This window comes from Ips typographus, linkage group LG3 (assembly GCF_016097725.1).
Source record: "Ips typographus isolate SLU linkage group LG3, UJ_Ityp_2.0, whole genome shotgun sequence".
NCBI classification, from domain to species: domain Eukaryota; kingdom Metazoa; phylum Arthropoda; class Insecta; order Coleoptera; family Curculionidae; genus Ips; species Ips typographus.
The window spans coordinates 7703749-7726602 of record NC_138424.1 but is presented as its reverse complement, the minus strand read 5'-3'; the positions used below and the strand labels follow the sequence as shown (position 1 = coordinate 7726602).

Genomic DNA, 22854 nt, shown 5'->3' with positions numbered 1-22854 from the left:
TTTTTTTCGATTTTCCCGAAAGCTAGTTTTTGGTATAATTTTTATATGTTTTACTGTAACCGATTCTTTTTGACCCATAAAGCCTAACTAAAAAACATTATGTAACTTTTTTACAAAACAAAATGGATGTGCTATAACCAGTACCAATTTACTATGACCTCTAACGTTATATGGTTTAAATGTCTTTTTGCATTGCATTTACCTAAAAAAGACTATTGTTACTTCATATTTTTTAATCAAGGTAACCTGGTACATTACCCTAGAACTGGTACTTTTCTGCAAAACCACCCAAATGACTAGTTTTAGTGTTTAGTACACATCATGTGGCAAAGCATCAGGGATTTAAAGGCTCTTATGCGCCGCACTGTATTAACTGAATTTCTTTTAATACTTTTGATAAGTTCGGTTTTAGTGTACTTTCTGCAAATTGCGTGGAAAAGACGGAAATTGTATAAAGAGTCTTTGAATTTGCCTGGTCCTCTTGCCCTACCTTTAATAGGGTCGGCGTTATCTTTTATAGGGAGTCCATATGGTAAGTGCCAAAAGTACTGTACTACAACTGTAACAGCTTAGTGAACAATTTTAGATATATTCAACACAATTAATAAGATGTTCAGCCAATATCCACCATTTTTTCGGGTGTGGTTTGGCTTTAGAATGTTTTATGCAGTTTCGGACGCAAAATATATGGAAATTATATTAACCAGCCCTCAAGCTTTGAGGAAAGAATTCCTTTACAGCATGGCAGAACCTGTAGTGGGGCAAGGGCTGTTTACTGCACGATCAGGTACTAATCCACATATAAGTAATACTTGTGTAACTGTAAAATTGTGTTGTATAAATAGTAACCACTTGGAGGAAACACCGTAAAATGATCATGCCAACCTTCAATCAAAGAGTTTTAGATAAATTTATGGAGGTTTTTGTGGAACAATCCGAGATTCTGACTGAAGTTCTAAGCAAGTATAGTGGTAAAGGTGAAATTGATGTTTTTAAAGTTGTATCAGCATGCACTCTGGATATTATTTGCGGTGAGTACATAATACACACAATTTACCTTAAGCTAAAGACATAAAAAATTGTAGAAACAGCAATGGGCGTACAAATGGACACTCAATCAGCAGATAGCCAATTTTCAAACGCAGTAGATAAGTATGCACTTAGTAGTAGATTAATCTATAGGAACTGAAAATGTTTTTTACCAAAACAGAGTCATGGAAATTGTCATGATGAGGATTTTTAACATAATCTATCACAGCGAATTCATCTTTAGGCATTCCAAATTGGGAAAAGAGTTTCAGGAAGCTATAGATCAAATTCGAAACTTTAGTCAAAAGGTAAGTGGGAGAATAATTGGTTGGTAGGTTTCAATAGAAACTAGAAACAAAGATAGCATTTCCATGCAAACTACCTACTGCATATTCAAATGAGGTGAAATAATAATGGTTTTACTAGGTTTTGACTGAAAAAAAGTTGCTAAGAACAACCAATCAGAATCAAGGATCAACGATAAACAAACGACAAGCTTTCCTAGATCTGCTACTGGACATTAACGACGAAGGAAGTTTTAAATTTACAGACGAGGAACTGTTGGACGAAACCATCACATTTATGATAGCGGTACAACTTTAAATTTACATGTTTATGAACAGTTTCTACGGAAGCAAATTTATAACCATGTCACTGTACAAAACAACATACTTCAGCAAGTGGGTTATATTGTAGGGTTCGGACACTACGGCTTCTTCGAACTGTTTCGCTTTCACTATGCTTGGCCTGCATCAAGAGATTCAGGTAAAAAGGAAAAGTCCCGACCGTGTTAAAGATACCGAATGGTAACGGTTTTGTACAGGAAAAAGTTTATGCAGAAATAATGGATGTGATTGGACCATGGGACAGCGTGGGTTTAACACACTTACCACGTTTGGTGTATCTTGAAAAGGTGCTGAAAGAGACTTTGAGGTTGTTTCCGTTAGCTGCTTTTTTAGTTAGGACTGCCGATGCTAATATTGATTTGGGTATTGAAATCTAGAATATTCTAGTCATAGGAATAAAACTTAATGTGCTCTGCAGGTGATTTTGTAGTGCTGAAAGACTGTTCGATAGTTTTGGGGATCCTGAACGTACACAGAAACCCTAAATACTATCCGGATCCTTTGAAGTTTGATCCAGACCGATTTCTACCTGAAGAAATTGGAAAAAGACCCTTTACGGCTTACTTTCCTTTTTCTTATGGTCCTAGAAATTGTATAGGTTAGTAGTAGCAAATTTTTATCATCTTTTTTTTATCACTAATTCTTCTAAGGTATGAGATATGGGATGATGGCAATGAAGACCCTCTTAGCAACTGTACTGAGAAGATATAAAGTCAACACTTCCTACAAAAGCGTCCAGGATATTGAGCTGAAAACTAACCTAGTTCTAAGGCCTAGAGACGGATATAAAGTTTCTTTTGAGGAACGCCACTGAGCTGTCCTTTTACATCCCAAAAAACATCACCACCACTTTAGTTAATAATCTTGAAGACCCATGAAAATAGATATTTTGTATCTGTAATAATATATTTATCTACATTTCTTGACTGAGTAACTACGCATAAAAAGTAGATGCATTAATTTTAGACTAAAACCTGTTTTGATGGAAAATTTGCAGTGGTTGTTATTTTTCCTGGATCTTATATAAAAAGGACACCTGCAGCTGTCCTTTTACGTACACAACCCACTTCTACCTCTACCACATCAAAAACGACATCTAAATCTTCCTACTTTCACTGTGTTTGGCTTAGTCCGAAGATACCGGCTTTTATATACGAAAGCAATCTAAAACAGTTTGATCACCTTTAACGTCTCTCGTGCTTACGGTGCTCTACATATCGTTTCAGAACGAAGAAAGCGGTTAATTATACGTTGCAAATTTAACAAAAATACTGTTAAATCTTCAGTTGAAGCACGCGAACTGAAGATGGGCGATCGAATTAAGGCCAGCGATGCCACGAACAATATCTCGGAATTCTACAAAGGAAAAAAAGTGTTTATTACCGGTGCTACGGGTAAATTGGAATAAATTTGGGTGGTTGTTTTGTAATTTTTGTAATAATTTTTAGGGTTTGTGGGAAAAGCACTTGTGGAAAAACTGTTGAGATCCTGTACCGGAGTGGATGCGCTTTTCATACTTATGAGAACAAAAAAGGGTTTCACAGTGGAACAGAGAACTGACAATCTTTTTAAAGATGGGGTAAGTACGATAATAAATGTATTTTTAGTTAATTAAAAATCATATTACTGGCAGTTTTAGAAATTTAAAATTTGGGTTGGAATTGGGAAAACAAATTATACTTTTTATACCGGATGTTATTAATTATTTTGACACGCCACAAGAAAGGAACGTTACAAATCAGCAAATCTATTTGAAAGTTGATTACAGGACCATTTCATTAAAAATAAAGATTAATTTTTCTTGATCAACTGTCAAATTCTGCACTGATTGATCAAAGCTAATTTGACATGTCTTTAATAGACTTTTTAGGCTTCTTTCATCGCAATATTGGATATCAACTCTCTGTTAATACCGCTGGTGCATAATTTTGTAAATTATCCACACCTGTATATAAGCTAGAATATGAAGATTTAAGGCTTTTTTAAACCAGCCAGAACACATGACTAAATATTCTACCACAACGTCACTTAGAATTTCTATAGTTCATCAAAATATCTGTTTCCCCTTAATTAAATCTTAATCAAATCTCCAAATGCAATACTGTATGACAATTTTTGTAGGTATTCAGTAGGTTAAGAGAAAAGAACCCGGACATTTTCGAAAAAGTGAAAGTGCTCCCTGGAGATGTCGGCCTACCCAATCTGGGTTTATCCGAAGAAGACCAACTGTATCTTATAGATAACATTGATATAGTGTTTCATTCGGCCGCAACTGTAAAGTATACTGATCCACGGTTTTACCATAAATAATAATAATGTTCAACGGGTTGTCTACTTTTAGGTTTAACGAGAACTTGAAAACTGCAGTGCTTTTGAACACCCTTGGCACCAAACGGGTATTGGAGTTGTGCCAAAAAATGAAACAACTGAAGGTTTGTAGTAAAATGATTAAAAGGTATCGCCTAATTTGTTAATTATTAGAGCTGTGTGCATGTTTCTACCGCTTTCTCAAACTCGGATAAACGAGTGGTAGAAGAGAAAGTCTACGAAACAACCTACAACGCCTACACAGTCATCGATCTAGTACAAAACTTCCCTGATGAGATTGTAGAGATTTTAGCACCCAAATTGCTTGTAAGTTTCACACTCTCCTACAAATGTATCTTTTGGTGATAAAGTAACCTTTTAAGGGCAACCACCCTAACACCTACACATTTGCAAAGTCTTTGGCAGAGCAGCTGGTTCTGGAACATTCCGGAAATATCCCCACCGCAATTGTCCGACCATCAATCAGTATGTAGTTTTAAAAGCCAAAGACAAATTTTAGTAAAAATCCATCAAATATAGTAACAGCAGCTTGGAAGGAACCTTATCCCGGATGGGTGGATAACCTTTCAGGCATCACCGGTATTGTAATGGAATGCGGCAGGGGTACCATCAAATCAATAATTTGTGATGAACGTTGTCGCATGGATTTGGTTCCTGTGGACGTGGTGGTGAACACTCTTATAACAAGCGCCTGGCATACTGCAGTTTACAGGTAATAAACTACTTCACAAAGAATACCAAAGCTAAAGAGGCTATTCAGATCTCCTAGCATGAGAGTGTACAATTGCACTAGCGGAACCTTAAACCCGGTGACATGGAAGGAATTTGCCCAGTTCACCCATAAACACAGCTATGAATGGCCCAGCAAATACGTACAATGGTATCCCAGTTTTGCTTATACCACCAACAAGACCAAACACTCGTTCTATGCTGCCGTGTATCATAATATTCCTTCAATGTTTCTGGACGTGGCTCTGGTTTGTTCAGGAAGAAAACCTATGTAAGTACTTTCTGAACAATTTTGAATGTTTTTGAGGATTTTTCTACTTATTCAGGATGTTCAAATTGTCTAAAAAGATGAATCAAGCATTAGAAGCAGGTAGTTTCTTCTCTACCAACGAATGGACCTTTGGATCGTCCTCATACCAATCTCTGATTGAAGCAGTCAGCCATGCAGAAGATTGCGAAGAATTTCCGGTTGATTTAACTCTTGGCCAGGGGTTTGATTGGGATCACTACGTGGGGGATTACTTGAAAGGAGTAAGACAATTCATCCTGAAAGACGAAATGACTAGTTTGCCAGCGGCTCGGAAAAAGCTAAACAGGTTTTTATATTTAAGAATTGCCTGATTTTTTGTGGAAAATAAGATTATCTTTGCTTCAGGCTTTACTGGTTCTATAAACTGCTCAAAACGGTGCCCTATATGTTTGCGATGGAAGTTCTCAGACAGACTCTATACAAGTTTGGCAGCGTAACAGAAATGCACGAGTTTACTCAGTAAATCTGGAAATTCAGTATAAATTATTATTATTTTTAGTGACAGTATATGGGATAGAAGACTATTTTACACCATATTATGCTGACCTTTTGTCTAATGATAGAAATATTTCATAACTACCCATCAGCATTTATTGAAACATTCTGACATGTAACATTATTTATGTTAATTTTATTTTATGTATATTTTGTATATTATGTTATATTAATTTATATGTATTGGTAAATAAATATATAGTACACATATTATTTATAAGTAAATAAAAATGAAAAATTTACAATTTACCGCAATTTTTGACAAATATTATGCAACCATACATGCACGGAAAAATCATTTAACTGGATATCACCTTTCACTTTGACCAAGGTTTTCCAGAAATCTGATCGTTATCTAAAACTGATGTTTTCCTAGCTAGTTACATAAATTCATTTTTTACAGATACTTTGAATAAATTAAAAATAATTTTAATTCTGGAATTTCAGCCTTTGTTTCAGCAGCAGACAGTAGAGCTCGAATCAGATGAGAAAAGGCCACCGCATCATCAATGACGCAGTTTTTAAAACTATTTCTTTCTCCTTCTACAGTTGCCGTCGCATTAGATATAATCAGAGGCGTCCTATTAAAATATTCCCGAAAATAAATTGTTAAGCGGTCAAAAAGCCACTTGGCAACGTAGTACGGTTTTTACTTGGACACAATTAAAACAGATGCGGCAGCGGCCAGGGACAGATGGACCTTTTTATATGCTTTTACTAGCCGGCACTCTAAACGGTGTTGCCAAGTTTAAAAAAATGTAGTGGCGAACAGGGAGACTTAGGGGGTTAGGTTAGGTTCCGTTTTAGTCTGGTGTTTTGGTTGTATTGTTGATGGTCGCAGTTGAAGTTCACACAGTGTTATGAATGAAAAACGTTATTTTGTCATAATGTCTTCCAAAAAGGTTGGAAGGAAAGGTGTTATCATACACAGCCAAGGCCGTGAAATCGTCAGTAACGTCTTACAATTTATGAAGAAAGAAGCAGAAGGAGTTTCCATTCCTTTGAAAAACTTTTTGTCTTTTATTTTCTTTATTAAAAACGAAGAAAATGTTTCATTTTACTGATAAAATAATAGCACACCACTGACTGGCTGCAACAACTTGGAAAGTAACGAGAGCAGCAATATTTAAAGCGAGACGTACAGAGATCGTGACATCATCGTTTGATGACGCCTGTGGCCTTTTCTTAGCTGATTCGAGCTCTACAACTCGTGACAAAATTAATAAAAGTCATCGTAACATCACGTGACACCTACCAAACGCTCAAGTCTGCTTGCCGTAGGGGCTAGCTTCGTAGCAAAAGGGTGTGGTTTTTAACGGTTGAGACTGCTGATGAGAAATGAGAGGTGTCAAGAAGGATTTTCTCACTTTATCTCCCCCACTTCATTATCATCTCAAAGTCACTGTTGCACTTTTATTGTAAAATTGCAATAATAAATAAAACATTGACAACATTGGGGAGAACAAAAATACCATAAATAAATACGTAAGTAAAACGTTAGAATTTCAATTTCAAAATTCAAAAAGTTGTGTTTTATAAACTGCAAATTCACGTAAATTCATGCTATTTTTTTACATTTAATTATTATACTCTAACTAATACCTGCTTGCTAAATTAATACCACAGCTACATTTGTAATTTTGTAACCAAACAACACTGCAATTCATTTTCTCATGTGTGAACATTGACAACGTTGCAAACGCCGTAAATCCCACTTTCCATGCGCTAAGCGTGTTTGCCAGACTGTACGCATCGATTTAACCAGACGATCAATATCACCGCATTTTCGTTAATCACGTGATTCTATTTGAGACAATGTAACAAGTATCATGTGACCACGTGAAATTCGAGTATTTTATTGGTGCCGCCTGCGTCTGAAACTAGGGTCTGAAAGTGATATGGCGGCAATGACGGCAATGACGCCTATAACAAAACACCAAGGGCAAAGGGGATTTACCCAATAACGAAACTTTTTTGAGAAAACACATGTAAACGTTATTATCTTGTGAACATTTACCCGGAATATAACTCGAATTTGTGTAATTTAGGTAAGTCTAGTTTTTTTTACTGCTTGAATGTGTGTCCTCGACCCATCTTTATAGGTTAGGAATGGTATTTTCAACTTTTCATTGTCCACAGGATCTCCCTTTAAATCAAATAACAGGCTTGACATTAATATGTTTGTAAAAAGTAACGATATCCATAAGAAACTGAACTATTATCAGCGCGGTTTGACCGATGTAGTTGAGGACAAGTTTTGTCTAATGGGGTTCAAAAATAATTTACCAGTGGTGTCTTCGGCTGAGATTAAATGTAGAGAAAAGAGTCCAAAAGGCATGCAGAACGTAATAACAAGAACGCCTTTACAGACAGACAATTTTGGAAACAAATTTATCATACTTAGGGGCCAAAAATTGAGAGTTGTACCATCAAACCAAATCCCTGAAGGAATGAAGAGGAAAACCATTCTGATCAAAAAGTCAGCTGTTGTTAAAACTTTGAAAAACCCGCCTCAAATTAATGTTATCAATGACACCTCTAGTAAAACCTCATTGGTTAGTAAACAAACTGATAACAACTGCTTTAGGATTATTGGTGATGATTGCACAGCCATAGACAGTATTGCACCAACAAATGTAGCTAGCACTACTCACTCTACTGTAAGTCCCAATGTCAGTCCTGCATCATCTGTGAAACCCACAACAGATTTGGATGCACAACTAATCAGCTGCTGTTTGGTATCTGATGGTGGGGATGAAGTCTCCGATTTAGACAACTTTGAGCTTTTACCCCAGAACCCTCCAAGTGTCAAACTGCTTTGTGAACGAAATTTGAAAGTTCTCAATCAAGTGAAAATGCAGGCACTAAATTTGTCTGTGAAAAAGAACATGGTTGTGAAAAAGTTGGTATTGAAAAACATAGAGGTGCAAAAGAGCTCTGTGGAAGTGGGTATCCAAACAGACCTACAAAAGGAGACTGTCACTCACAGAGGGATTCAAACAGAATTTCCCCAAGAACGTTTAACATTTCCAGAAGATGAGAGCTACAATAATTTAATTGAATCAGTACTTTTGAATGATGTCAATTTTGGAATGGGGCCAACTATGGGAAAAGTTTTGCATGACAGTTATCCTAATAGAAGTTTTACAAGGAGTATAGTCAAAAGTCCTGTTGAGAGTGAAAGTGGGGAACTCAGAAATGGTCTTGATAATGGTGTGAATGCCAAGAAAATGATGTTCTTCCAGGCATTAAGGGAATGTGCTGTTTACAATGTGGCTGGTTATTTGTAAGTATTTTTGTGTTTTTTTTTTATAGATTTCAGTTAGTTTGTTTAATTGTGCTATAGGGTAAAATAACAATTATGTGAGAGTCTACAAAAGTACCTGCTTATTAAACTGGGTTATCCTATTTTGTCAACAATTTTCAAAATTTTTGACTTATGAAAGATCTGCTGCCTGTTTGTCTGTGGTTAGGTTCTTGTCATTATAAACAACTTTCTTTAAAAGTCATCTGATGAGTTGAATTCAGTTAACTGGTAACTAGAATGTCAGTAAACACATAAACAAAACATGGGTAGTATACAAAATTTTTAAAAATATTTTGAAAATAACTAAACTGAATTAATTCACTTGGGTAAAACCCATCGTATCCAGCTATTCCTCAGGGTTAACCCACTTATACTTATTATTTGTATTCTAACATCTATTTTTACTTTTAGTATTTAAAATCTACCATAAAGTCAAATAACTCAAAATCTGCCTTGTTACCTTCTGTATACTTTTCAAATTCATAGCTACTACAAATTTTGGTGTTAAGAACTCGAGAAGAACTTTTTTTACAGTTATTCAAAGCACTCTTGGTATAAAGTAATATACTGTTGTCATCTCCGTTGTTCTTATCTTCACTTGTTTTTCAAGTGTTAAACCCCTAAGTAAATTAGCATTTCAGCAAATATAGCTTAAGTCACTTGGTGGATTTTCCACAACATGTGTTCTTTGAATTTTGAAATCACGAAACACCAAATACAAAACCTAAAACAAACTGATTGTCATTATATTTTCCTTAAACTTGTCAGTCAAATTGACAAAAATTTATTGTTCTAAAGGAACAGAGCCAAGTTTCGCCAACCTTAGGTAAATTACAGGTTTGCATTAATTGCTTTAAAACAAAACTTGTTACTAGATATGGATGGCTGTTGAAATTTAAAAAAACACTTAAAAATCAAAATTGTGCCAGTCATAGTTGTATCATTTTTGCGATTTACGCACATGTAGACTCAACATTACTCAGGCAAATGACGTCAGTCACAGTTTAAAAAAAAAGTCATAAGCAAAACAATGATCCATCCCACAAGATTGTGAGTTTCACAATGTGGCGCCACCTTATTGGAATTGAATCAGGTGGCAATGAATTTAAAAGTCATTGATAGAGTACTTCACTTCCTAGAGTTGATTTCAATATATTACAGTGAGTTTTGCAATATGTTACTCATATGAGTGAAATACCCTTTCAACACTATAGTTTAGAAATTATTATTAATCTTTCGATTAATCAAGGAGTGGTATTTTTATGTTCATTATTAGTTTCATTCTCGGGTTTACCAATAATCTCAGTTTTACTACTTTGGGATTGAGTTTCAATGTATAGATTTGTAGAATTCACATTGAATTAGTCACAAAGTGCATTCCTTTGGGATTATTAACTTTATCCTAATATTAGTTGCAAAAATTAACAGCAAACACATCTTTTTTATTTATACATATACCTAATTTAACAGAATTGCACAGGAAATTTAGTTGCTTATAATAACAAATATGTTAACTAGTTCAGGGATGTAATCAAATTTTACAAATTGATAATAGTAAACATTGCTTATCGTTAGATCCTTCCGCTCTCTATTCGTTTAGTAAACGAATATACTAGTTTCATGTTTGTAATTTTAGATAATACTAGACTATAATTGTGAAAGATCGCCCAGTCTGTTCAGAAAAACCAAAAAACAACATGACGATCTCCAGGTATTGCAGATTAATCTAGTCTAATGACATTGACGAAAAAATCGTCATCATTCGATCTAAATAATGTCACAATACTTTTGAACAAGTGCATGTTAGCCAACCTGTATTGTATTATATTCAAGCAATTTATTTTTCAACTTTTTCCTAAATTAAAAAAAAAGATCAACTCTCATTAATACCTCATTATTTTAGGCCTCTTCATGAAGGCGTAGTTCGAAACGACCTGGATGCAGTAAAACTACAGTGCGTCGCCTTAAAAGCCAGGAAATTGGGAGTTAACATGGAAACACACGACGGATGCGTAAGTAGAATTGTTTACGTCAAACTTCCTAAAATCAGGCGAGTGCAGTTTCTCTTCTATTGACGATTCCTGAAATAAAATGAATGGTTTGTCAATAACTAGTTGGAAAATTTGAACATTCACGGTTTTCCAGGATTTCGTTCCTAAACTGTATCCAAATTTATTTACCTGCTTTCTTATCTCTGGTTTTTCTGCGTTTATTAGTTATAAATTCTATTGGTCGGTTTATAAATTGGTTTTACCGGAAATTGTTTATTACTAGGAAAGTAAGTTGTTGGGTATTGAAGGGTGTTTTTAATTTTCGTTATGTCGACATTTTTAAATTTCTTAAGAAACAAATTTCTAAACTTTACCTGATAAATATTTACGGTAAGTTTATCGTTAATGCATTACACTCATGTTTACAAACAATTTAATGGAAAATTAGAAACACGTGTGCCGGAAAGGTAGCAAAGTCACCTTTGCTTGTCATTTTGATCTTTAGTACCATACGGGGAGATAAACATTTATAAATTTTATAATCACTCAATCTACCTATGCGTTAATAAATATGGAATCTTTAACATAATGTATCATAATTGATAAACATACATTTTTCCCAATTTTTGATAATTTTCTCTAAAAATTTTAGTGCAACAAAAAACAAAAAGGCAAACTTTTAAAATGGAAATAGAAGAAAACCTGCTAAAAAGTTGGATAGTGGGTGAATTGATTGGGTTGTAATTTAAAACTGAAATTGATTGATTAGTATGCTGCAGATCTAGCATAGGATTTTTATGTAAACGAAACACAAAACAAAGCTTTGCCAGTGTTGTCACAAAAAGTTTTATGACAACAGTAAATGATAAGACTAGAGGGAGTTCATATTGATAAGAACATAATTATTACTTCTTTTATCACACTGTAATTTTGTTTTTTCTGTATGATTCTTCTATCAAGGTGTATTTCTAATTATTTAAAAAAAAATTAAAATACACTAGAAAGATTGCAAATTTCTTGCTTTATTTTAATTTAATTTATCAGTTTGTATAAAAGGGTGTAAAAAATAGTTTTTTTATGGTAATAATTCCGAGAATCATTTATAGTACTTATCAAAACAATTGTTTTTTTAGCTTTTTTTAGGCTTGGATCAGCCTAAGTTGTCGGTTTTTAGATAAAAATGTATATCATGTGATTTGTGGGTTTTGGGGTTTTTCCAGGCTGTTGACAATGACAATATCTTAAGTAGCCTTTGAAATATAACAGGTTTTATTTTTAAATAAAAGATGATGTTTTACAGACAAAAATAAAAAACTTTCTATAAACAAGGGAGTTGGATCCCTTTAAAGAAAACACCCTAAATTTGTTATGATAATGTAAACTTTTTGTTGCATTTTTGCCTACACAGTTAAAGTATTGTAGCACAAATTTTGGGACACTCAATTTACCCAAAGTTTTAGAACTGAAAATCATTGAATATTAATTTTTTAGTGTGACATAATGTGTATAAGCTGTGTAAACTTGGCACGCTTAGAAAACAGTCAGTTTAACAGCTGAAAAATTAGTTCCCATCTACTTGAAGACAGAATGTAAAATAAAAGATGTTATATGACATATTTTATTTATTGAGAATTTGAGACTATAAAATTGGTAAACGTCACTTAATGCTATCAGCAGAAAAAAATGTAGACCAATTCATACTATTCAAGGTGAAAATTAAGCCTGTTACATATTTTCGGCTTTCTTTTTTTAGATAGGCTTTTAAGTTTGTGTTATACCCATGTATGATATTTACTCAAACCTTATCATGTTCTTATCAGTTTCTAAGTATTCGCATCAGTTTAATAAGAATTATACACCACTTCTGTAGAAATGTTGTTAGATAAGAATTTTTTCAATTAAACCTTGAATTTTGTGTGGAATATTTACTTTTGTATTTGTAAACACTTAGAGTTAATAATTATTGTAAATAATTATTTAGTCATGGGGAAAGACTCCCTAAGTTGAATTAGCTTTGATAGTTGATGCAACTTTTATCCGCTAAAAAATGATAACCGATAGTGGATTCCCCCTTGGGACTTTACCAAAACTATTCGAATAATAGTATTTTAAGAACAACAGTTTTATAAAATTATATTAACTGATAAAACAGTAATTGTGTAAATTTTAGTTAAATGCGTAGATAAGACACAAGTTACAATATATTTACCTAAGTATAACGCATTTTATGGTAACCACAGACGTATTGTTTTCGAATTTTGTCGAAAACACTTTAAGTTTAGGCTTTTATGATTTCAACATCTAATAAGGAGATCATCATGTATAATTTACGTGTCACAAAGTTTATTATTACATTTATGTTTATCACTGCGTTCTGATACAATATACTTGACACTAATTGATGACATTCCAGCATTTAAATCCTGTAGTTTTACGACTTTTTAAGTGTATTCAAATCAAAACTTTTGTTGTAATTAAAACCACAAATTTACACTACCCAGTAATGGGGAGTCCCCTGAGAGATAGTAATGAACCACAGTAATTCCCCATTTTTTAAAAGGCGGTTCATTAGACCAGCGGAACTTATCGCTGTTATTTAAAAGGTTATTTAGGTCATTGATGTTAAATTAACTGTTTATGTAGCGTGTATTCAGTTAGGATTGTAAACAATGCTGTTTGGGTAACTTTGTTATGTATGGCAAGCCATTTGGTCGGACAAGCTGATCAAAAGGTTGGTCTGTTTATCTCGAGATGCTTCTCTCTAATCTGTCAAAAATCAACGATATTACTAATTTGGTATTTTCGACGAAACATTCCATCTAATATCTACTATCTATTCCAATATCCACCTTAAAAATGCAAAAACAATGAACATGTTTCATAAGGAATATAGAGTGTCTAATCTGAAAATGATACCAAGAGTAAAACAGCGTAATTTAATAAAGAAACAAATTATATTACATTATTCTTTATAATAATTATTAATAAGTTTTATCTTGAATCACCCTGTAGATGATGATGTAAAAACACCAACACAGAATTGATAATCAGGAAGTGATTGCCAGATTAGAGTTTTTATACGTAAAATTCTATATTTGATCTTAATATCCTTTAATTAGAGGTATTTGCTGCATTTTTCATATTATGGCATATGGCATTTCATTATTGTGTCCTAAATCTCTTTCAGGTGTGTTTTATTATGTGAGATACTACAATAAATATCAAACCAATTACATTCAGAATTTAAACGCTAACTTTATCACCTTGTTCATTCATTTACATCACAAGTATCTGTTATCTGTTTTGGACTCAAAATTAATTTTTTCTTTGTTTTTTAGATAGTCATTAAAAAATTGTATTGCAATCAGTTAAATGAACGTTTAAAGTTCATCTTACTGAAAACCTTTGATCTAGAATGTTTTATTGTCGAAGGCATCAATGTAATTTTTAAGCTAAGCTGGAATTTAATTTGTTTGCAGACCCCTTTGCAATTGGCTATAATTTACGACGTACAGTCTGAAATAGTTAAAACGCTTCTGGACTATGTCGCTGACATTAAAGAAGTTGACGGAGAAGGCAACAACATTCTACATTTGGCAGCTAAATTCCAAAGGCACGAAGCTCTGGGTATCATTTTGGTGCATAAGACATTCGATGAGTGTGCTTATTGTATCGACGATTATAATTTTGAAGGTTGTCAACCCCAATTTGAGTAAATTATATTTTTTTTAACTGAAATTAATCTGAAGGTTTGACTCCGCTTATGATATGCTGCATGCGAAGTTGGACAGCTGGCGCCCTGCTGTTGATAGGAAATCGCGCAAAAGTGAACTGCAAAGACCAAACTAGCGGCAGGACTGCATTGTTTCACGCTGCCGAGGCTCAGAATCCTGAAATCGTCAGGATATTGCTGGATCACCACGCTGATCCTAAAATCAAGAACTTTTTTGGAACGAGTCCCCACGACGCTATGTACGAATTAGACGACATGTCCGAAACTATTAAAAATTTGATTTTTGGGCGCAGCAAAAAACGATCAATCGGTAAATTATCATTTTGAATGCCTTTGTTTTAATGAAAAAACGTGATTATTGTCTTAACTCCAGATAGCCAAAGTAAAGCACATGATGTTTGCTTAGTGGTTATTGTTATCCTCAGTAATCAGTACGTAATCTGTGACAGGACTGGTACATTACCTAGTTTTTGAGCAATTAACTATTAAACTTGGTTTGGTGTTTTCACCATAAACAAATATTTGTTTTGTCATGTTTGATCTAAATATTATTACGTTAAAGGTGTAAAGGAAGTTAAAGTCAAGTTATTTTTTTAGTCTGACTTTAATGGACAATTAATTAGTAACCAAATTGGGAAATGACATTTCTTGTCAATCAAAAGCTACAAGCTATAAATGCTAACTTATCCTGACAGGATTTTCCAGTAGAACAGTATCTGGTCGAGGTTCAGTGGTTTTTGACGTGTTAACCGAAATGACGTAGCACTTAAACTTTGATTTGAAGTTAATTACTAGCCACTTTGCTTTGTCTTAGCGGACACGTTTCTAAGTGATGTGATACTTGTATCTAACAAAATTGAATTGTAAATGTAGTTGAACAGAAATAGTGACGTATTGGAAAGTTACATTGATTAAGTGGTGATTGTAACCGACAAACGATCATTGTACAGCAAATGAAAGAAGTTATCTAACATTCAAGGAGATGGAGTTTTAACATCTAAAGATGTTGAAAATGAAGTTCTTAAATAAACAAGGGTGTATCCGTTTTACGAGCTCAACCATGGGGATCTCGGTTATTTGGAGAGATACAAAGTTCGTTAAATTAGGGCAAAGATGCACATTTTCGAGCTTTGTAAGATGTCGATTTAAAAATTACATAATTCCGACTACTTCCGTAATTATCTGGAAAGAAGCGAAATTTTGGAAAAACGTTTTTAATTTTTTCTGGACTCGTTCGATGAAACAAATGAAAATGACTGATACATCGTCACAGTCACTTTCTGCTCTACAAGATGGCGCAGTCAAATTTGGAATCCGACGTTTCGATTTTCCGAAACCATCATCAGCTTTGTTTTTTCATAGGGGCGCCATCTTTGATTTTTGCATTTTTAAAATCAGCTTTTCTTTCTGGTTATAATGACATGTTAAGATTTGGACTTGCAGTTTGGAGAAAATATGAAAATTAGTTTCTTTGCAAAGAGGGCAAGAGAGCCTTGTAAATAACGGTACATGACGTTGTTTTTGATAAACAAATTATTGACACTCCGACTGGATGTGAAGAAAAACGAGATATGCTAGAAATTTATTACGCATCGCATAGAAATGTACAGATTACTTCAGAAACATACCTATAGCGGTATCCAGAAAGACAACAACCTGCGTGTTAACAATTTACTCCGCTTCATTAACCTTTTGTCTATTAACACCTCTTCTAGGCTTAGAAAATGCTCCAAATTCTGCTAGATTTCAATGAAGTATCAGAAAGTAATTTTGCGCTTTTTTCCAGATTTGTCGGAATTTTGTAATTTTTAAAACGACATTTTACAAAGCTCGAAAATGCGCATCTTTGTCCTAATTTAACCGACTTTGTATCTGTTCAAATAACCGAGATCCCCATGGTTGAGCTCATAAAACGGATACCCTGTATAAATAATTAATAATGGCTCCAATAATTTCAATTGAATCAAACAAATTGTCCAAAGAAAATCAGACAAAAATTGCTATTTTACTTATTCTTATATCCAGTTTATCTCAAAACTCAGACAGACGTTTTGAAAATCAGTGTTTAACGGGGTCTAATAATAATCTAATAAGACTCGTTTCAGCAATTTTTTATCATAATTACGGATGCGACCTTTTTATTGTGCCACCCTGTAAAGACATTTAAATTCAATTCAAAACCAACTGTACATTGTGTAATTTCACGTAGTATGCTTGTTTTTATAGTTAATTTTTCAATCTGGTTTTAAATTGAGAGTCTTCAAGTAATTTTTTTGTTTTTTACTTTCTGAGACTAAAATTTCAAAAACCATCTTTGAAAACGCAAATAAAATTATTTTTGCGGCTTAGACTTTACTCTCATTTTTACATTCATCTAATATTGTAGTATTACATAGATTCAATCAAAATCTTATCGCATCTTGAGCAAGTTTGGTTATTTCGATATCTTAGCTATGATGTCACTACTACTGTTAACCTTAGTTTCTAGTTACGCAGCTTTATTTTAAGCGCGTCGACCTCATAATGATTATCGCAATAAATCGATTCTGATGATAAAATAAACTGAATGACCGGTGTAATTAGAAATAGAACATTACAAGCACAGAGTTTTTTGGTAATACAATTTTTCAGCTTGTAATCCGGAAAGAGAAATATTGAGTAAATTATTATCAGTACTTACCAAACAAATCTATAAAGCCAACATTTTAAACTGCAATAAGTCAAGTAGGAGAAAAAAATCAGTTTTGCTTTATTACTAAGATACATATTTGCTCAAATTGTTATTATAATACAGGGTGGTCCAGTTTTAAATCACCATTCGATAGCCCATCAAAAAATAAGTTGACATGCATGTTATTTTTGTAAAAATTGCTTCCTAAGAAAGATACAGTCCTCCAAATTTCAGTTTAAAAAACTGTTTTTTTCTCATAACTGTCAGACCGTTTGAGCAATTTTGATCAAATTGTTGTCAAAATTGTCTAGTTGCGTACATACAGAGGGATGATTTTTATTTTCTACGTCACTGGACATTTTTCAAAAATGACACTTTTTAAATTCTTTGTTAAATTTTTAAAAGAAAGTATTTGTTCTAAAATTCGAATTTGAAACTTCGTCTACGAGATAATTGAGTTACGTTTTAAAACTACAAAAAAAACTGATATCTGGGCCGTCAAAAATTGGATAGTTTATTTTATAACCATTAAACGGCAACAGTGGGTTGTCCTTCAAAAACAGGAAGATACAGCCATCCAAAGTTCAGCTTCAAAAATCGTGTTTTTTTGTCATAATTCTGAGACCGTTGAAGTTTATTTTCATCTAAATTAACTTTTAAACTTGTGACTTCGCTCAAAGGGATGATAATTGTTTTTTTTGTGGTGGCTCTAAGACTCGGTAATGAGTATCAGTTTCGAGTCCTTGTACCAAATTTGATCGGTTTTCACTTTCAACGGTCGGTTATTATTACACAAAAACAACGATTTTTCTGAACTTGAGGATGAGGTCTTTTAAAAAATGACAACATACATGTCAACTTATTTTTTGAAGGAGAAACCACTTTTGAACCAAAATATTACAGGGGATGCATCTTTCTTTAAATTGAACAAAGAAATTAAAAAACTGTAATTTTTGGAATATAATTAGTCAGCATTTAAAAATAGAGTGGAAAAACATCACCCCCCTGTATCTACGCCACTTAACAAGTTTGACAAACGTCATTCACATCCCATGGAGCATTCATTTCATAAGTACTTACTACAAAATTTGATCAAAATTAGTCTAACGGTCTGACAGTTATAGCAAAAAAAAAATGATTTTTTAAACTAAAATTTGGAAGACTGTATCTTCCTTAGGAAGCGTTTTTCAGCAAAATGACATAATGCATGTCAACTTATTTTTTGATGGACTATCGTATAGTGGATAAACTGGGCCACCCTGTATATTAATAAATTATACCGAGTCTCCCGGATTTGTTTTACATCCATTTGCAGTAATCTACCTAAATAATGTGACTAGAAGTTCGTTTGTCAGATTCGCTTTAGAGACCATATTGTTCATTTTGATCTGTCCACTTCATTTACACTGCATAAATAAATAAAACACGTACTAGTTTCTGGATGCACGAACACATTAATAAAAATAGTTTAGAAAACTACTTAGGCTTTGTGGAACACACTAATTGCACTATAGTTTGATACTTTATAAATATACAGTGTGTCCGTAAAGTCGCGCATAAATTTTATTAAAAATCAGTTATTTGTTTTCTTTGAAAACGCTCGGACACGTCAATATTTATTTTTTATTGCGATTTTTTTGATAATAAATTCATGTATACAGGGTGACCCAAAAACAAGTTACGACTGTCAACTTAATTTTTTTAAATGGAAACTTCTATTTTTTATTTTATTTTTGGATTCTGCATCGAATTCCAAGTATAACCTAATCTAACTTAATAATAAATAAAGTTGACATTGGACACTTATTTTTGGTTCAGCATGTTTATCATCAAAAATAAATATTGACGTGTCCGAGCGTTTTCCCAGAAAACAAATCCCTGATTTTTAATAGAATTTAAGCGTGACTTTACCTACACAGTGTATAAATAATTATTATATTCATTTTTCAGAAGCAGAAATGAACCCTGTACGAACCGCCAAAGCTGCTAAGAAGTTGAAAACTTACCCAAAATTGCAAAAAGTCGAACGAAAAGGCAACGTCTTCATCACGCCGGTTGTAAGGCAACGAATATCACAGCAAATAAAGTAAAAGTAAGTAATTTTTTTCGGAACCTTAATTCGGAAAAATTGACTTTATTTGTACGTTTTAGAATCTACCAAGCTTTAGAATGAAAATCCCCCGTTTGTTGGTTAAGACAGGGGCTCAGGAGGGTATTCCATCGTTCTTGTTTTGACAGGAATAAAAAAGAGTTGAGTAGAGTTTAGTTTATGGTATTCGCGAAAGAGTTGATTTTCTTTTGTTTGCGTAGTTAATACGCTAAACTACAAATTATTTGTAAGTAGTCCTGCGAGACTTGCATATGAGATATACAATCAGTATTTTGGCCATTTGTCTATATTATTTTTTTATGGATGTATATACTAAACTTGTATATGTTGCAAGCAAGTTATCTATTAAATGTTACTATATTTTATTTGATTACGTATAAATTCGCAGAAATGCAATTTTGCAACACTATTATACTTATTAGTAACATTCTTAGTAATGAATGAAAATCTAGTTTCAGTAAATCTATTATGTCATAGTTTGAGGAAAGTCAGAAAACTGACAAATCGTGCTAAATTAGCGATATCGTAATTTACCTGCTATCTTAATTATTACGGCGAATATCAAAGAGAAATAGGATGACGTAGCAATGATAATAGAAAGGTCAAAGTTTTGAAGGTGACAAATGAAGAAGCAAATGTCCCATTCAAAACATTTACTTATTACATTGTTAGGTCAACTTATTGCTAGGACGGTAAACAGTAAAGGATTGCTCGATCGGCCGATTTTGTTTCCCGGCGGCGAATGGATTCTGACGTCACAGTAAAGTCTCACAATAGGTTAATATACAAGGTATTCCAAATGTTTCAAAACGGTCTACCTTTTTCCACAAAGTTAAAGTAATGATTTTAATCAATTTTTACGTTCTTTCAAAATTCCTATAGTCAGCAGTTAAGGTTTAACAAAATTTTATCCAGCCAGTTTTGATAAATCTGAGTTTAAATTATGAAGAAAAAACAACAGGTTACATCGTTGACTAAAAAACCTGTTAAATATCTAATTAGAAGGTGGATAAGGGATGACTTTTTGATCTTTCAAAATAGGTTGACATTGCGTGTCAAACATTTATAATGTGTCAAGCAAAGAATAACTATTTAACAAAAAGGGACATCCGGCATAATTCCTTTGATGTTGGGATGATCTTTTTGGCTGACCTCGGTTTGCCTTGGGTAGGCAACATGTTGTCGGTTGTCTCTTATCTTATTTCATTGTGAAATAAAAATTGCATCCATTTTCAGTATCAAATACAATATCAATATCAATTTCTTATAATCATTATTTACTTTTTTTGAGTCAGTGTTTTGTTTGACGTTATCAGGTACTCTACACCATTTTCATATGTAATTTAGAAAGCATCAGTTGAATTTTAGAAACCATGTGATAGATTTTAGAAATATCACTTGTATTTCGGAAACGGTACATTCAATATTAGAATAATAACTTTGATTTTAGAAATTGCAAATTGTATTTTAGAATAGTTTCTTGAATTTCAGAAAAGATCAGTCGGATTTTTGACACGATTATTTGTAATTTGGAAAATTAAAGTTGTATATCAGAAGTCTTCATACTAACATTTGTGAAAGGTAATTGTGCTGTCATTGTTACAAAGTTATTAAAAGTTTTAGCAAATGAAGATATGCCAGTTTGGATGTAAATTTTGTATTCATTGACAAAGTTATTCTTGTTGGCGTTTTGTAACTCGTAATTGTTACTACATATAAAACAATTCGCTGATATTAAATTAAAAAAATGGACTAATAAACACACAAAAACGTAATAAAATTCTGAAATTGAAATACATTTTTTCAAAATACACGTGACAAATTCTGAAATTAAAATAACTATTCTAATATCCAACAGACCTTTTCTGAAATACAAGAGACTAATCTGAAATCCAACTCACGCTTTCTAAAATCAAATTTACGATACTGAAATACAATTTTTAAGTTCTGAGATGCAACTTATATTTTCTAAAATCCAAGTGATATTTTCTAAACTACCTGTGTAAATGGTGTAGTCAACAATGAAACTTGTTATTCTTTGCTCAAAGTTAAAACTCGGATTTCTCGAAACTGCCTGAATAGCAGTTTGTCACAAAATCCAAAAATTTATTTGCTGATCCAAGGAATTTTGAAAGAACAAAAAAATTTATTAAAATCATTACCGATCAATTAGAAAAAATGGGATTAAGTAATCCTTTACCGTTTACTGTCCTTGATCTTATTGGATTTTGATTTTAGCCATAGCATTGTAAATTCTATGTACAGGTGTACAAAAACATAATTTTCTATACAAAAGCAACGGTAAAAAGTTGGAATTTGGTCACAAAAGCACTTAAGAAACTCATATTTATCAAATATTTTGGCACTCAAAACAGAAATTTCAACCGAATACCCTTTTGTAATATTTTGTTGGGTGAACCTTTGGATAAGCAGTTTCAACAAGTTTGACCGCTTGGCACAGGTTAATGGCATCTATCTTCGTTGATTCTCAAGTATTCTTTTCCTTTTATCCAGATTTGCAATAATTTACCGTTGATTTCGTTCGGATAATTTCAAATTTTTTAAACCAAATATAATGAACTTAAGGTCCAATTTGAATCCTAATTTTATGGATACATAAAAGCCAAATTGGTCTGCTTAGAAAGTTTTCGGATCGTGTGTCCGACATGATTGGAAAACAGTGTTTTTAACGGACCAATCGGCAAGAGTTCTTCATTTTCAATGTACGAACTTTTTGTGTAAATTACTCTGAAATAATTAACAATTTTATGAATAAAATTGTTTTGTGGTTTGAATTGTACTTTCAAGTTTGAAGCTTTTTTTATCTATTTAACTCTTATCGATATCTTGATTTACAATGTTATTAATTATTTTTTACAGGCATATCAATTTATTTCCTTTATTAAATTTATCCCATTATCGTTTAATGCGTTTACAATTCGCTCATCTCTGACTAGTAAATTTTAAATTGTTAGAACAATTGACTTCTACACTTATAACAAAGACTGGTTAAAAATATTATTTTTTTTTACAGACAATATTTTCTTGTGATATTTGTTCTAAAAAATTCAATAAAGCGGCATTTACAGGCCATTCAAACCCAGTATAATTTCAGTCTCGAAAATTTTGTTTTCGGATATCAACAGGTTTTTGTTTTTCTACTTTTGTTTCAACCTGTACACCTATTGCATTGTGTTCATTAGAAAGTAATCTAAATTCCCTGGTAAATCTACTTACTATCCGGTAAGGGTATTGTTAGGTCACAGTATGACGTTTTGATTCAAGATTATTATTAATGTTTGTCTTTTTTTTTACGTAAATTTACCAGGTTATATAGTTCTAATCTAGTTATTAATTTATTTGCTTTTATGTATATACTTATTATGAATTTTTTGATTTTGATTGATTTTTCTTCAGCTATCAGTAATTAACATATATAATGTTTAAGCAAATTAAGAAATAAAAAGTAGTATTTTAATAAGTTAGTTGGTTTTATTATTTTGCTTGTGGTGTAGTTTTTCTAAT

At 32.8% G+C, this 22854-nt stretch overlaps 4 protein-coding genes across 5 annotated transcripts in view; 3 read left to right on the top strand and 1 right to left on the bottom strand.

Annotated features, from left to right (window-relative positions):
• The first annotated feature begins 67 nt into the window (after positions 1-67).
• On the top strand, positions 68-2642 carry LOC145727253 (cytochrome P450 4C1-like). Its single transcript, XM_081976766.1, has 10 exons — positions 68-532; positions 587-787; positions 846-1031; positions 1086-1152; positions 1211-1337; positions 1456-1620; positions 1726-1794; positions 1853-2018; positions 2074-2253; positions 2306-2642. The coding sequence occupies exons 1-10, from the start codon at positions 322-324 to the stop codon at positions 2467-2469; spliced, it is 1536 nt and encodes a 511-aa protein (XP_081832892.1). The 5' UTR covers positions 68-321; the 3' UTR covers positions 2470-2642.
• Positions 2643-2813: 171 nt separating this feature from the next.
• LOC145727252 (putative fatty acyl-CoA reductase CG5065) lies at positions 2814-5766 on the top strand. The gene is made up of 10 exons (XM_081976765.1): positions 2814-3049; positions 3104-3234; positions 3777-3934; positions 3997-4087; positions 4137-4289; positions 4346-4448; positions 4503-4695; positions 4744-4983; positions 5039-5308; positions 5368-5766. The coding sequence occupies exons 1-10, from the start codon at positions 2962-2964 to the stop codon at positions 5483-5485; spliced, it is 1545 nt and encodes a 514-aa protein (XP_081832891.1). The 5' UTR covers positions 2814-2961; the 3' UTR covers positions 5486-5766.
• Positions 5767-7307: 1541 nt separating this feature from the next.
• Positions 7308-22810, top strand: LOC145727250 (uncharacterized). Of its 2 annotated transcripts, none has more exons than XM_081976763.1 (7): positions 7308-7565; positions 7620-8803; positions 10728-10836; positions 14295-14508; positions 14565-14858; positions 19170-19311; positions 19371-22810. In XM_081976763.1, the coding sequence occupies exons 2-6, from the start codon at positions 7695-7697 to the stop codon at positions 19307-19309; spliced, it is 1866 nt and encodes a 621-aa protein (XP_081832889.1). In that variant the 5' UTR covers positions 7308-7565; positions 7620-7694; the 3' UTR covers positions 19310-19311; positions 19371-22810. The 2 variants fall into 2 exon arrangements, with proteins under 2 accessions (XP_081832889.1, XP_081832888.1); XM_081976762.1 differs by having other exon boundaries at positions 7310-7565; positions 7657-8803.
• The window catches only part of LOC145727254 (N-acetylglucosamine-6-sulfatase-like), a 34509-nt gene continuing 22265 nt past the window's right edge, over positions 10611-22854 (bottom strand). Inside the window, exon 11 of the mRNA XM_081976769.1 lies at positions 10611-10905. Within this exon, the coding sequence (XP_081832895.1) occupies positions 10789-10905 (117 nt within the window). The 3' untranslated portion in view covers positions 10611-10788. The remainder of the gene's footprint in view (positions 10906-22854) is intronic.